The 10576-nt window shown below is 39.0% G+C and overlaps 6 protein-coding genes across 6 annotated transcripts; 3 read left to right on the top strand and 3 right to left on the bottom strand.

Annotated features, from left to right (window-relative positions):
* Window positions 1-584: 584 nt before the first annotated feature.
* On the bottom strand, window positions 585-1625 carry C5L36_0A05490 (uncharacterized protein; the record flags this gene model as incomplete). The annotated part of the gene is made up of 1 exon (XM_029463570.1): window positions 585-1625. The coding sequence occupies one exon, from the start codon at window positions 1623-1625 to the stop codon at window positions 585-587; it is 1041 nt and encodes a 346-aa protein (XP_029319430.1).
* A 351-nt stretch (window positions 1626-1976) lies between these two features.
* Window positions 1977-3917, bottom strand: C5L36_0A05480 (uncharacterized protein; the record flags this gene model as incomplete). The annotated part of the gene is made up of 1 exon (XM_029463569.1): window positions 1977-3917. The coding sequence occupies one exon, from the start codon at window positions 3915-3917 to the stop codon at window positions 1977-1979; it is 1941 nt and encodes a 646-aa protein (XP_029319429.1).
* Window positions 3918-4581: 664 nt separating this feature from the next.
* Window positions 4582-5106, top strand: C5L36_0A05470 (uncharacterized protein; the record flags this gene model as incomplete). Its single annotated transcript, XM_029463568.1, has 1 exon — window positions 4582-5106. The coding sequence occupies one exon, from the start codon at window positions 4582-4584 to the stop codon at window positions 5104-5106; it is 525 nt and encodes a 174-aa protein (XP_029319428.1).
* Window positions 5107-5463: 357 nt separating this feature from the next.
* C5L36_0A05460 (uncharacterized protein) lies at window positions 5464-7446 on the top strand (the record flags this gene model as incomplete). The annotated part of the gene is made up of 1 exon (XM_029463567.1): window positions 5464-7446. One exon carries the CDS (start codon window positions 5464-5466, stop codon window positions 7444-7446), a length of 1983 nt encoding a protein of 660 aa, XP_029319427.1.
* An 82-nt stretch (window positions 7447-7528) lies between these two features.
* C5L36_0A05450 (uncharacterized protein) lies at window positions 7529-8977 on the bottom strand (the record flags this gene model as incomplete). Its single annotated transcript, XM_029463566.1, has 1 exon — window positions 7529-8977. The coding sequence occupies one exon, from the start codon at window positions 8975-8977 to the stop codon at window positions 7529-7531; it is 1449 nt and encodes a 482-aa protein (XP_029319426.1).
* Window positions 8978-9240: 263 nt separating this feature from the next.
* On the top strand, window positions 9241-10530 carry C5L36_0A05440 (uncharacterized protein; the record flags this gene model as incomplete). Its single annotated transcript, XM_029463565.1, has 1 exon — window positions 9241-10530. One exon carries the CDS (start codon window positions 9241-9243, stop codon window positions 10528-10530), a length of 1290 nt encoding a protein of 429 aa, XP_029319425.1.
* Between the last annotated feature and the right edge of the window lie 46 nt (window positions 10531-10576).

Genomic DNA, 10576 nt, shown 5'->3' with positions numbered 1-10576 from the left:
TTTCTTATTAGTTTGTTTCCATTATATTCAGGAGTTAAAACAAGTGGTCTGTAATAGTTTCTACTAGCGGTTTTATGCTTTTGAAAGATTTCAAAATTTATATCCTCAAACTGAAAATATTTGAATCAAACACACAAAACTCAACAGTAATGGCCATCAGAAAATAATAGCTACCTTAAACATCAGTCACAAAAGGACGCTTCAAACGTCCTATGATTCTAGCCTATCGCAAAATCTTTTCCATCAAAGTGTGAAATAATCCTAATATCTTATCCAAACTGAAAAAAAAACAGGTACTGTCCAAGGATAACTTCGAAGAGAGGTGAAGGTGTGAGCAGACTCCTAGGTAGCCTAAATGACGAAGTGTATTCTGACACGAATTTGTTTTGATTTATGAGCAAATATGATCTCAACAGATAAAGCAGGACTCAAAAAGCAAAATTCTACCTCGTCTTTTCCGAATGGTGATGTAGTAAACAAAGAAAGTGAACAAGAAAAAAGTATCATGATATACTGGAGATAGGGTTTCAGTGTTTTTTTATTATCAAATCTATACACAAGTAAATAACAATGAACTATAATGATTAGAAACGATCCCTTGAGAAGATTCTACCTTCTGGTAAGCCATACATCTTTCTAACATTAGCAACATTAAGATCCCAAGTACTTCTCCAGACATGCGCACCTACAGGTTGTAATTTATTAGAACCGACGAATGCCCTGATATCGAACTTTTCTCTGGTAACATCTTTATTTGGCAACTGGCCGTCTTGTCTGAACACCCAGACAGCAAATCTCTGTTTACCTAAGTTCTTCTCTGGTACAGGAGGTAGATAGTCGATTAGCTCAATATCTGGGTTTTCACTTAATTTTTGCATGTCAATGATTGAATCATTGTTAGATAATCTGACATTGGCAAGCCCCCAGTGTAATGTTGTCGAATAAGTGTTGTTTTCCACATCTGGTGTGTCTGGATTAACAATCAAAACAGTGTAAAGATCGTCGGTGGATTCTTTGAATTCGACTATTTCAAGTGTTGGGGGTTTACAAGTGACATTTGAGGATAACACATTACCTGGTTCAATCCAGGTGTCAACGTTATTGTGAGTAAATTTCAAATTAACATCGACCTCGGGTTCTAATGTTGGTAATGTGTCTGGAATAACGGCGAGGGTTTCAATTCTCTGCATGGTTAGCATCTTCTTGTAAGATTCCCAGTTTTTCTTAAGGTAGTGTCTATACACAGGCTGTGTTCTATCTAACACATTAGTTGCAAATAGAGCATTGTATACCACTTGTGGGTTATTGATTTCCGCTTCGATTTGTAACTCCTCTCTCTGTTTGATAAGTTCAGGTGTTGCTCCATCTTTAGAGATTTTGTCATTTAGCTGATCAATCAACTTGTATTTCTCCTCAGCTTGTTTCTCCAATAGCTCATATGCCAATGGATAGATGCCATCCAACCCGATTGGTGACGTGTATCTGCGTTTGTTTGCATTGGCCTTTAACGACGCTGGCCCATTAGGTAAATTTGGCGAGAGTAATGCCTGTTTCAAGACCGGGTTTTTCACTGACAGCGACGCTGCACGAGACGCATTGCTCCATACACCTTTACTAATAGACATGTTGTGTTGAAAGAGGGGATGTGTGGGTTCTTTCAAAGTAGGGAAGTTAAAATATAGATATGTGAATATACAGACAGTAGTGATGAATTTTGGTTAAGTGAAAAAAATGGAAGCTCAAGTCGATGTGAGAAAAAAAAGCACTAAAATGCGAAAAAAACAGAGAAAGTTGGAGAAATTGAGCAAAAAGAAAGTTGTAAAAAAAAAAAATTAGAGAATGCATATGATTATTATTATTATTAACATTTCGATGTTGTTGATTTTGTTTCGGAGATTTTCATAATTGTCACGTTGGCTTGTAGATGTCATGACGCTTCACATCGGGGCCCAACTGGGTCGGTGGACGGCTGGGTGTCAAAAGAGAGGCTCATCACTCAAAGACGAGATGTCTAAACCGTCAAACAGGCCTTGTGTTGGAGGAGCCGTAGAAGGGGCACTGACACTTGTGGTTGCGTGTGTATTGGAGGTAGGGTTTGGGATCACATTTATGTTCACATTTGTGTTTGCATTTGGGTTCATGGTTGGGCTCATATTAGAATTCATATTCTGATTTATATTTGGATTCACATTTTGATTTGTATTTGGATTCATATTTTGATTTATATTTGGATTCATACTGATATTCATATTTGGGTTCATATTGACGTTCATGCTCATGTTCATGCTTGTGGGGGTAGGCTTCGCCATGGATTCATTGAGAAAGTCCGAAATAGAGTAAGAATTGTCAAATGAGTCCACTGTAGAGTTGTGGAATTCGAAGATAGGGGGGTTTCTTGGTTGTATTGAATACTGTATATCGTTGAACGAGCGTGAACGTGAACGCTTGTGGGACAAGGGAGCTGCTTGTTTACGCTGCGTTACTTGAGGGGAGTGGGCGGCTGTTGCTGGAGTTGTTGTCACGGATGTTTCTTTGGAGATGTTAATACATTCGGGCACGTCATTGTTCAGAGTTGAGTAGAATTCCCAGGCGAATGAGTGTATAGGAGAGTTTTTGAAGTTCAACAGGTCATCATCTGGGTACAATGTGTGAGTGATTTTAAGATTATCGAATTTATTTGGTTGGATTATACCGTTATGGTAATCGTTTATGAGGGAAGACCAAAGCTTGGCATGTAGGGGTAAGATGATCTTCACAGTTCCATTTGAGACAATTGAACCTGAAATTGGATCTATTTTCCTGTAGATCAATTCGTTTTTATCGTAGATACGTAGGATCGATCTGAACTGTAGGATTTTCGAATAGTTGGAGAAGTTATCCGTTTGAGGTTGAAACAGGTTTAACGGCAAAGTTAGCTGGGTTTCAATGTATGAAAACATTTGATCATTCTCAAGGTTGACGCTAATTAAAGGGTTCAGTAGTAAAGGTATTTTAGAGTAAGTTAAAGAATGAGAGCATATATTTTGCGGGTATAAGTCAATGATGAAGTTTTCTTTATTGGGGAGAAATGAAAAAGATTTGAGTTTATTGGTCAGATTGGAATAGCTAGCAATAGAAGTCACATTAGGACTAAATTGGTGCAATTGGTGTTGATGCTGGTGCTGGTGCTGAGCTGGATGTTGTTGTTGAGACTGATTAAACAGTAGTCCTATTTTGATGTTAAGTATACTAGCAAACACAAGAGGTTGTGAGGAGACAATTTCTGTTGGTGTTGACAGTGCACTATTAGAGGAGAGTTTCTTTTTATTGTAGACTTTCCTCTTTTTGTTTGCTTCTATGAGTAAAGATTTAGTTTCCTGGATATAGTTTTCAGGCAATGTACAAAGGATGGAATGTTCGAGTCGATCATTTTTCAGGTCGTTAATATAATCATTTATTAGTTTTTGTCTAATTTCGACGCCATTGACCTTCATAAAGGAGAGGATATATTCCGTTCTCGTTTGCACACCGCTCTGGTGCGAGTCCAGTAGTTTGATGTACTCAATAAGGGAAAATTTTAGCAAATGGATGAAGTTTAGCTTCTCTGGAGAGGGAAGAGGTAGAGTCTGTGAAGCAGGAGGTGGGGAGGGGGAGTCGAGCGGGATCGTAGGCGACGAGGAGAGCAGATTGTGGTGGGAATCGTTGTCATTGTTATTTCTGTTTCTCTTGTCGTTGCCGTTGTCGTTGTCGTTGCCATTGGTGTTGGAGATGGAGTTATTAGGATGGTTGCCCTGCGCCGATTGGAAGTGGAAGCTATTATTAGAGTCGTGGTCCAAGATATCAGGGAGGGAGTGTGTCTTTTCCGGGATTGGGGGGACAAACTGGGGCGGGCCCGAGCCTTCAATAAAACGAAGAATGTCATTGTCAGGGATGGACATTTTTTTGTCTATACTGGATTGTTATTTTACACTACTGGAGAGTGTGTTACTATCGTGATTTTAATTTTGGTCAAGTTACACCAGACCACGATGTACCAATGTAAATAATGCACTGTTGATCTTTTTTTTTCTTTCCTTCTCTTTTCGGGAATAAACGCGTGGGGAGACACCTGTGCTACCTCTTTCGTGCTACCTAAAACCCATGACTAGAAAAGAGAAAAAAACGCGTGTATTTTTTAGCATGTTGAAAAAAAAAAGCCAAGAGAAATGGGCTGGCATTAAAACTGGCAAGCCACATGGAGAGGAATCGATATATAGATAGATAGAGAGGGTAAAAAAAAAGAAAAAAAAACACTGCCCGAGGGTTGACCGTCCCCCGAATTTATCGAGAAGGTTCAGTGAGGATGGACAGGTGCACCACACAGTGGGTGAAGTGGATCAATATCTTCCTGTATAAAAAGAGGTGCCCCTGGGGTGGGGGGAAAACGGGGATGGGGATACAACAATCAATTTCCCACCTAGCATTATAACCTATATAACTATTACTACTATTACTACTATTACTACTACGATCGCTACCACTGTTGTTTCTAGCAACCACAGGTGCATATATAACGAGCCATCTCAATAAACAACTTTCTTGACAACCATTGGTTATTCTTACATGTCTCATTTATTGCGTCTGTTTAACCGCCACCCACTAGTGGGGAATATGTTACTTACTGGGTCCCTCTTTGCGCTTGGTGATGGACTTGCTCAGGGAGCAGAGGAGAAGGTTTTCTCCCCCAAGCGAATGTTTCTCAATGGTGTCTATGGAGGAATTGTATTTGCACCTATTGCTCATCCCCTTTATCAAGTGCTTGGTCGGATCCACGTCCGCGGTAGCACGCTTCTCAGCGGCGCGGCCCGGACGTTGGTTGACCAGACGCTGTGGGCGCCCGTTGGCGTGGCGCTCTACCTTGCCTGGGTGGGCGCGTGGGACGGCGGCGCCGCCGGCGCCGCTGCGCGCGTGCGCGAGTTGTGGTGGGGGACGCTTTTGGCCAACTGGGCGGTGTGGCCTATTTTGCAGGGGGTAAATTTCACGGTGGTGCCACCGCGCGCCAGATTGGCGGTGTCAGCTCTTGCCGGTGTGCTTTGGAATGGGTATCTCTCTTGGCGCGCGCACTCTCTAAGAAGGACAGATAAATGAGAGCGAAGTCGGGAGAGGGAGAGGGATAGAGTAAAAGCGAAGGGGGGGGGGGGTTAGGGGCGCAATTGGAATGGTTTCATATTGCACCATCGATGGAGACACAGAAATCAATTTTTTGATTTTTATTTATATATACATACATTATATACAAATCATTATATAGTTGTTAATATATAGATTTCCATTGACGTTTATTTACAACAATTCAGATATCAATATACGTATATTGGCATATCAAGATATTGGTATTGTGAGAGAACTCGTCAAGGATATCCACGACCCCCCCCTCGGAGTGTTAGGTATAGTATTTTGTAAGAAACGCAAACCAAGGTCAAATAGAAGAAACAGGCTGCAAGGATGATGAAAGGTTTCAAGCAACGCTTCAGGTCCAAATCCAAGAAGGATAAGGACTCTGCAGCCTCACAGAACTCAAACTCCCATTCTACACACTCCTCATCAAGCTCTCATAACGCCAATTCCAACTCTAATACGAGTTCAAATGCAGGCTCAAATGCAGGCTCAAGAAACAGTTCTCCTTCACCGCAACCGCAATCACAGTCTCCATTGCACCAGTCACAACCCCACTCTCATTCGCATGCACAGTCGCCATCCTCTTCCTCGTCTACCGTCTCCCTGAAAAAGAAAGACTCAAAACAATCCAAACAAAAACCCCTCCAAATTCAAAACCAAAACCAAAACCAAAACCAAAACCAAAACCAACAACAACAACAACAACAACAACAACAACAACAACAACAACAACAACAACAACAACAACAGCAGCAACAACAGTCGCCTACTCCTGATGCAACGCAGTCCCTCCAATTGAATCAGTCAAATGCTCATCCAAATATACCTTCCAATAACAACGAATTCCCACAGTCAGAGATTGATTTCTTGAAATACCATACGGCCCATTCTCCCTTCGACAAAGTACCAAAGGATGACCTGGAACTGAAACCTAAAACCCCGCTGAGACACTCCTCTTCGAGGTTCGAACCCTCTGCTAATGCCCAATCTTTTGAAAAATCACCGCCATTTGAAGAAGTTGATCCACAATTCCATGTAGATTTATTCATTCAAAAGGTTATCCAATGTAAAATCTTGTTTGATTTCTACGATCCATCGGCAGATATCCAAGGTAAGGAATTAAAGCGTATCACTTTGCACGAATTGACCGTATTCATATCAACAACCAGATTGACATTCACAGAAGAAATGTATAGGCATGTGGTTGACATGTTCAGAATCAATATCTTTAGACCAATCCCTCCGCCTGTTAATCCAATTGGTGATATATATGACCCCGATGAAGACGAACCCGTATATGAATTAGGTTGGTCCCATATGCAATTAGTTTATGAGTTCTTCTTAAGGTTTGTTGAATCCCCAGATTTCAACAATTCCGTGGCAAAGCCTTTTATTGACCACAAGTTTGTTCTCACCTTGTTGGATCTCTTCGATTCGGAGGATAACAGAGAAAGAGATTGCCTTAAAACAACCCTACATCGAATTTATGGTAAATTCTTAAGTTTGAGATCTTTCATTAGGAAATCCATAAACAATATTTTCTTGACCTTTATCTACGAAACTGACCATTTTAATGGTATATCTGAATTATTGGAAATTCTGGGTTCCATCATTAATGGATTTGCATTACCTCTAAAGGAGGAACATAAGATCTTTTTGATCAGAGTATTGATTCCCCTACACAAACCAAGATCTTTATCTCTTTACCACCCCCAATTAGCTTATTGTATTTTGCAATTTCTTGAAAAAGACCCTTCATTGACCGAGGAAGTCATCATGGGATTGTTGAGATATTGGCCAAAGGTGAATTCTCCTAAAGAGTTGATGTTTTTGAATGAGATTGAGGATATATTTGAAATTATTGATCCTCAAGAGTTCAACAAAATTGAGATTCCCTTATTCGCACAGTTGTCCAAATGTATCTCCTCATCACATTACCAAGTGTCAGAGAAAGTCCTGTGCTTCTTTAATAATGAGTACTTCGTTTCCTTGGTTACCGAAAATGCAGAGAATATCTTACCAATCATATTCCCTTCAATGTATAAAATTGCACAACCTGAGTTGGCGGCGGAGCTGGATTTTTCAGAGTCAAATAACTGGAATAGAACAATATCTTCAATTGCTTATTCTGCATTGAAAATATTTATGGAGACTAATCCAGTAGTTTACGATCGTTGTTTTGTTCTATACGAGACCCAATTGAAGGAAGATGAAGAACGTAAGCATCTCAGAGAAGAACATTGGGAAAAACTAGAAAAATATGTGAAAGAATTGAAAAATGGTAAAGTCACGGACGTGGAGATTAAGTAGTCATATATATTGGAGAAAGAGACATATATATGTGTATGTATATGTAATTGTATGTATGTATATATGTGTTTATGTAATGACTCTATGTACTACTCTTGTATTCTCTTAAAATAACTGGAACAGAAGAAGGTGGCAATGCGCCAAACTCAGTAACAATCTTTTGAATATATTCAGGTGGCGTTAGATCATACAATATATTGAGAATGTTTAGACTTCTGATCTCTTTCCAATTACTCAAATCATTATCATCTTTACGGCCGGATCCTTGTTGCTGTTGTTTTTGTTGTTGTTGCTGCTGCTGCTGCTGTTTACCTTTCTTAGTACTGGCTTCTTTCGCATCGTCTAACCTCTTTAAATATGTTTTTAATGCATTACCTTCCTTACTGAATGGTTTTGTATTGATTAAATCGTCACCATCGCCTAACTCATTAGTGGTCACAGAGTCTAACTGAACTTTATCACTAAATTTCAAACTCTCGCAACATACTAGAACAGGTATAGATTTATTCTTTGATGCCATGGCAACTAATGCAGTACCGACACGGGAATACAATCTACCGTTGGATAGCATTGAATGTGCACCAAGAAAACAGTAATCAATCTTGGTTTCTAGCACACTGCTGAGAGAGTTGATTAAGTTATAGTGCAACTTAACATTCTCAAGTTTACTCAACCTTTTGGCTAGTTTCTTACCTTCAAACAATGGTTTGCTATCGATTATGTAAATTTCAAATTTTTTGCCTTGTTCAATTGCAGCATATTCAAACAATTCACCCAATACCTTAGAATGACCATACGTCAATATCTTGGAATCATTGGTAATGTGGCTCTCGGCATACTCAACAATAACTCTATCTGCCACAACAATCTTCTCGGTTATAAACATGTCAATTTCATCAATTAGGATTCTCTTACAGTCTTCCTCAACTGTAGTAATAGGGATCACCGAAATCTTCTGCTTCAACCATCTGATGGCATTACCCATAGATATACTCAATGGTCTACCAGTCTTTAGAAATTCAATCTGATGTGACAAATGTCCGGTTAAATGTCTTTGTAAACTGGTTCCTTCTGGTGTTTTATATGATTTAATCACTTCTTTGAATGCTTCCATCATCGCAATACATCTAGAGCTGGACCCAACAACTTTATAGGTAGACATCTTTAGTGTTAATGATAGAATTGACGGATGAACAATGGATGCAATATCTGGTGTTGATAATATTTTTTCTTCTTTAGATTGTAGATGTCCAAACATTGGTGGAACTTTGTCACTTGGATCATGGGTCTTTGCATTGTTCATCTGTTTTTTTACTTGACTAACAGTCTTAGTAGCACCGCCTACTGGTTTCTTACCTTTTTGTGATCCACTCTGTGGGGTATCGCCTGACTCATTAGTACTACTACCTGCCTTTGCTGCTGCACGTTTTGCAGCCTTTTCCTTCTTCTTTAACTCCTTGAGTTCCTTATTAGATAATTTCTTCTCTTCAACAGAAGAAGGCGGCTGCTCTTGGCTTGATTTTTCAGACATCTATACACTGTGTTGTGTCTTTTAAACTAGCTTGTTTTTGCTGAACTGTTGAGTGTATCAGATATTGACTGACCTTTCTGTGAAGTGATTCAGATTTTTTCTATTTTCTCTTTTTCGTGGTTTTTTCTCTCTATTCTTTCATCAACCCAAGGTGAAAAATTTTTGAACACAACTCTCAAAGTTGGGAAAGAGAACATTCAACTCTACGTTATTGAAGAAAAAACTCTATTTTCCGTAGTGCAAAAGCTTATAATACACACACTATGAGTAGTGACGCAGCAGATCAAAATGTGGAGATGTGGAAGGTCAAAAAATTGATCAAGTCCCTTCAAAACGCAAGAGGTAACGGTACTTCCATGATTTCACTTATTATGCCACCAAAAACTCAGATTTCAATCACACAAAAAATGTTGACAGATGAATACGGAACTGCATCAAATATTAAATCGAGAGTGAACAGATTGTCTGTTTTATCAGCAATTACTTCTACACAACAAAAATTAAAGTTATACCAAAATGTTCCGAAGAATGGGTTGGTTGTTTATTGTGGTGAAGTCTTAACTGATGAAGGTAAGGAGAAAAAATTAACAATTGCATTTGAACCTTTCAAACCGATCAATACATCCCTTTATTTGTGTGATAACAAGTTCCATGTTGAAGCGTTGGCTGAGTTATTGGAGTCTGATGATAGATTTGGGTTTATCGTTATGGATGGTAATGGTGCATTATTCGGTGCTTTATCTGGTAACACAAGAGAGATTTTGCATAAATTTACAGTTGATTTACCAAAGAAGCATGGTAGAGGTGGTCAATCTGCTTTGCGTTTCTCCAGATTAAGAGATGAAAAGAGACACAATTATGTCAGAAAAGTTGCAGAAGTTGCTGTTCAAAATTTTATTACCAACGATAAAGTCAATGTTCAAGGTTTGATTTTAGCAGGTTCTGCTGATTTTAAAACTGAATTATCTAAATCGGATATGTTTGATCAGAGATTACAACAAAAAATCATCAAAATTGTTGATATCTCTTATGGTGGTGAAAATGGTTTTAACCAAGCAATTGAATTATCTGCGGAGACTTTGTCCAATGTTAAATTCGTCCAGGAAAAGAAATTAATCACGCAATATTTTGATGAAATTTCAAGAGATACTGGTAAATTCTGTTATGGTATCGATGATACATTGAAAGCCTTAGACTTAGGTGCCTGCGAGACAATTATAGTTTATGAAGGTTTAGAGGATGTCAGATATACTTTGAGAAATGCAGAAGGCGAAGAAGTTGTCAAGATTGTTCGTCAAGACGCTCCAAAGGAGAGTTATTTGATTGATAAAGACGGTTCTGAATTAGAGGTTGTTGCTGAACAACCATTCTTAGAATGGCTAGCTGAAAACTACAAAAATTACGGTGCGACTGTAGAGTTCGTCACCGACAGATCTTCAGAAGGTGCACAATTCGTTAAAGGTTTTGGTGGTATTGGTGCTTTGTTAAGATATAAAGTTAACTTTGAACAATTGGTTTCTGATGATTCAGATGACGAATATTTTTCTGACTAAGTCTCACCAACATCACCTTTTCTCATATAAGACGTATTCTCATAGT

The sequence above is a fragment of the Pichia kudriavzevii genome, chromosome 1, assembly GCF_003054445.1.
Source record: "Pichia kudriavzevii chromosome 1, complete sequence".
Taxonomy (NCBI): domain Eukaryota; kingdom Fungi; phylum Ascomycota; class Pichiomycetes; order Pichiales; family Pichiaceae; genus Pichia; species Pichia kudriavzevii.
Note: the sequence above shows the minus strand (reverse complement) of the source record. Positions and strands in the feature narration are given on the sequence as shown.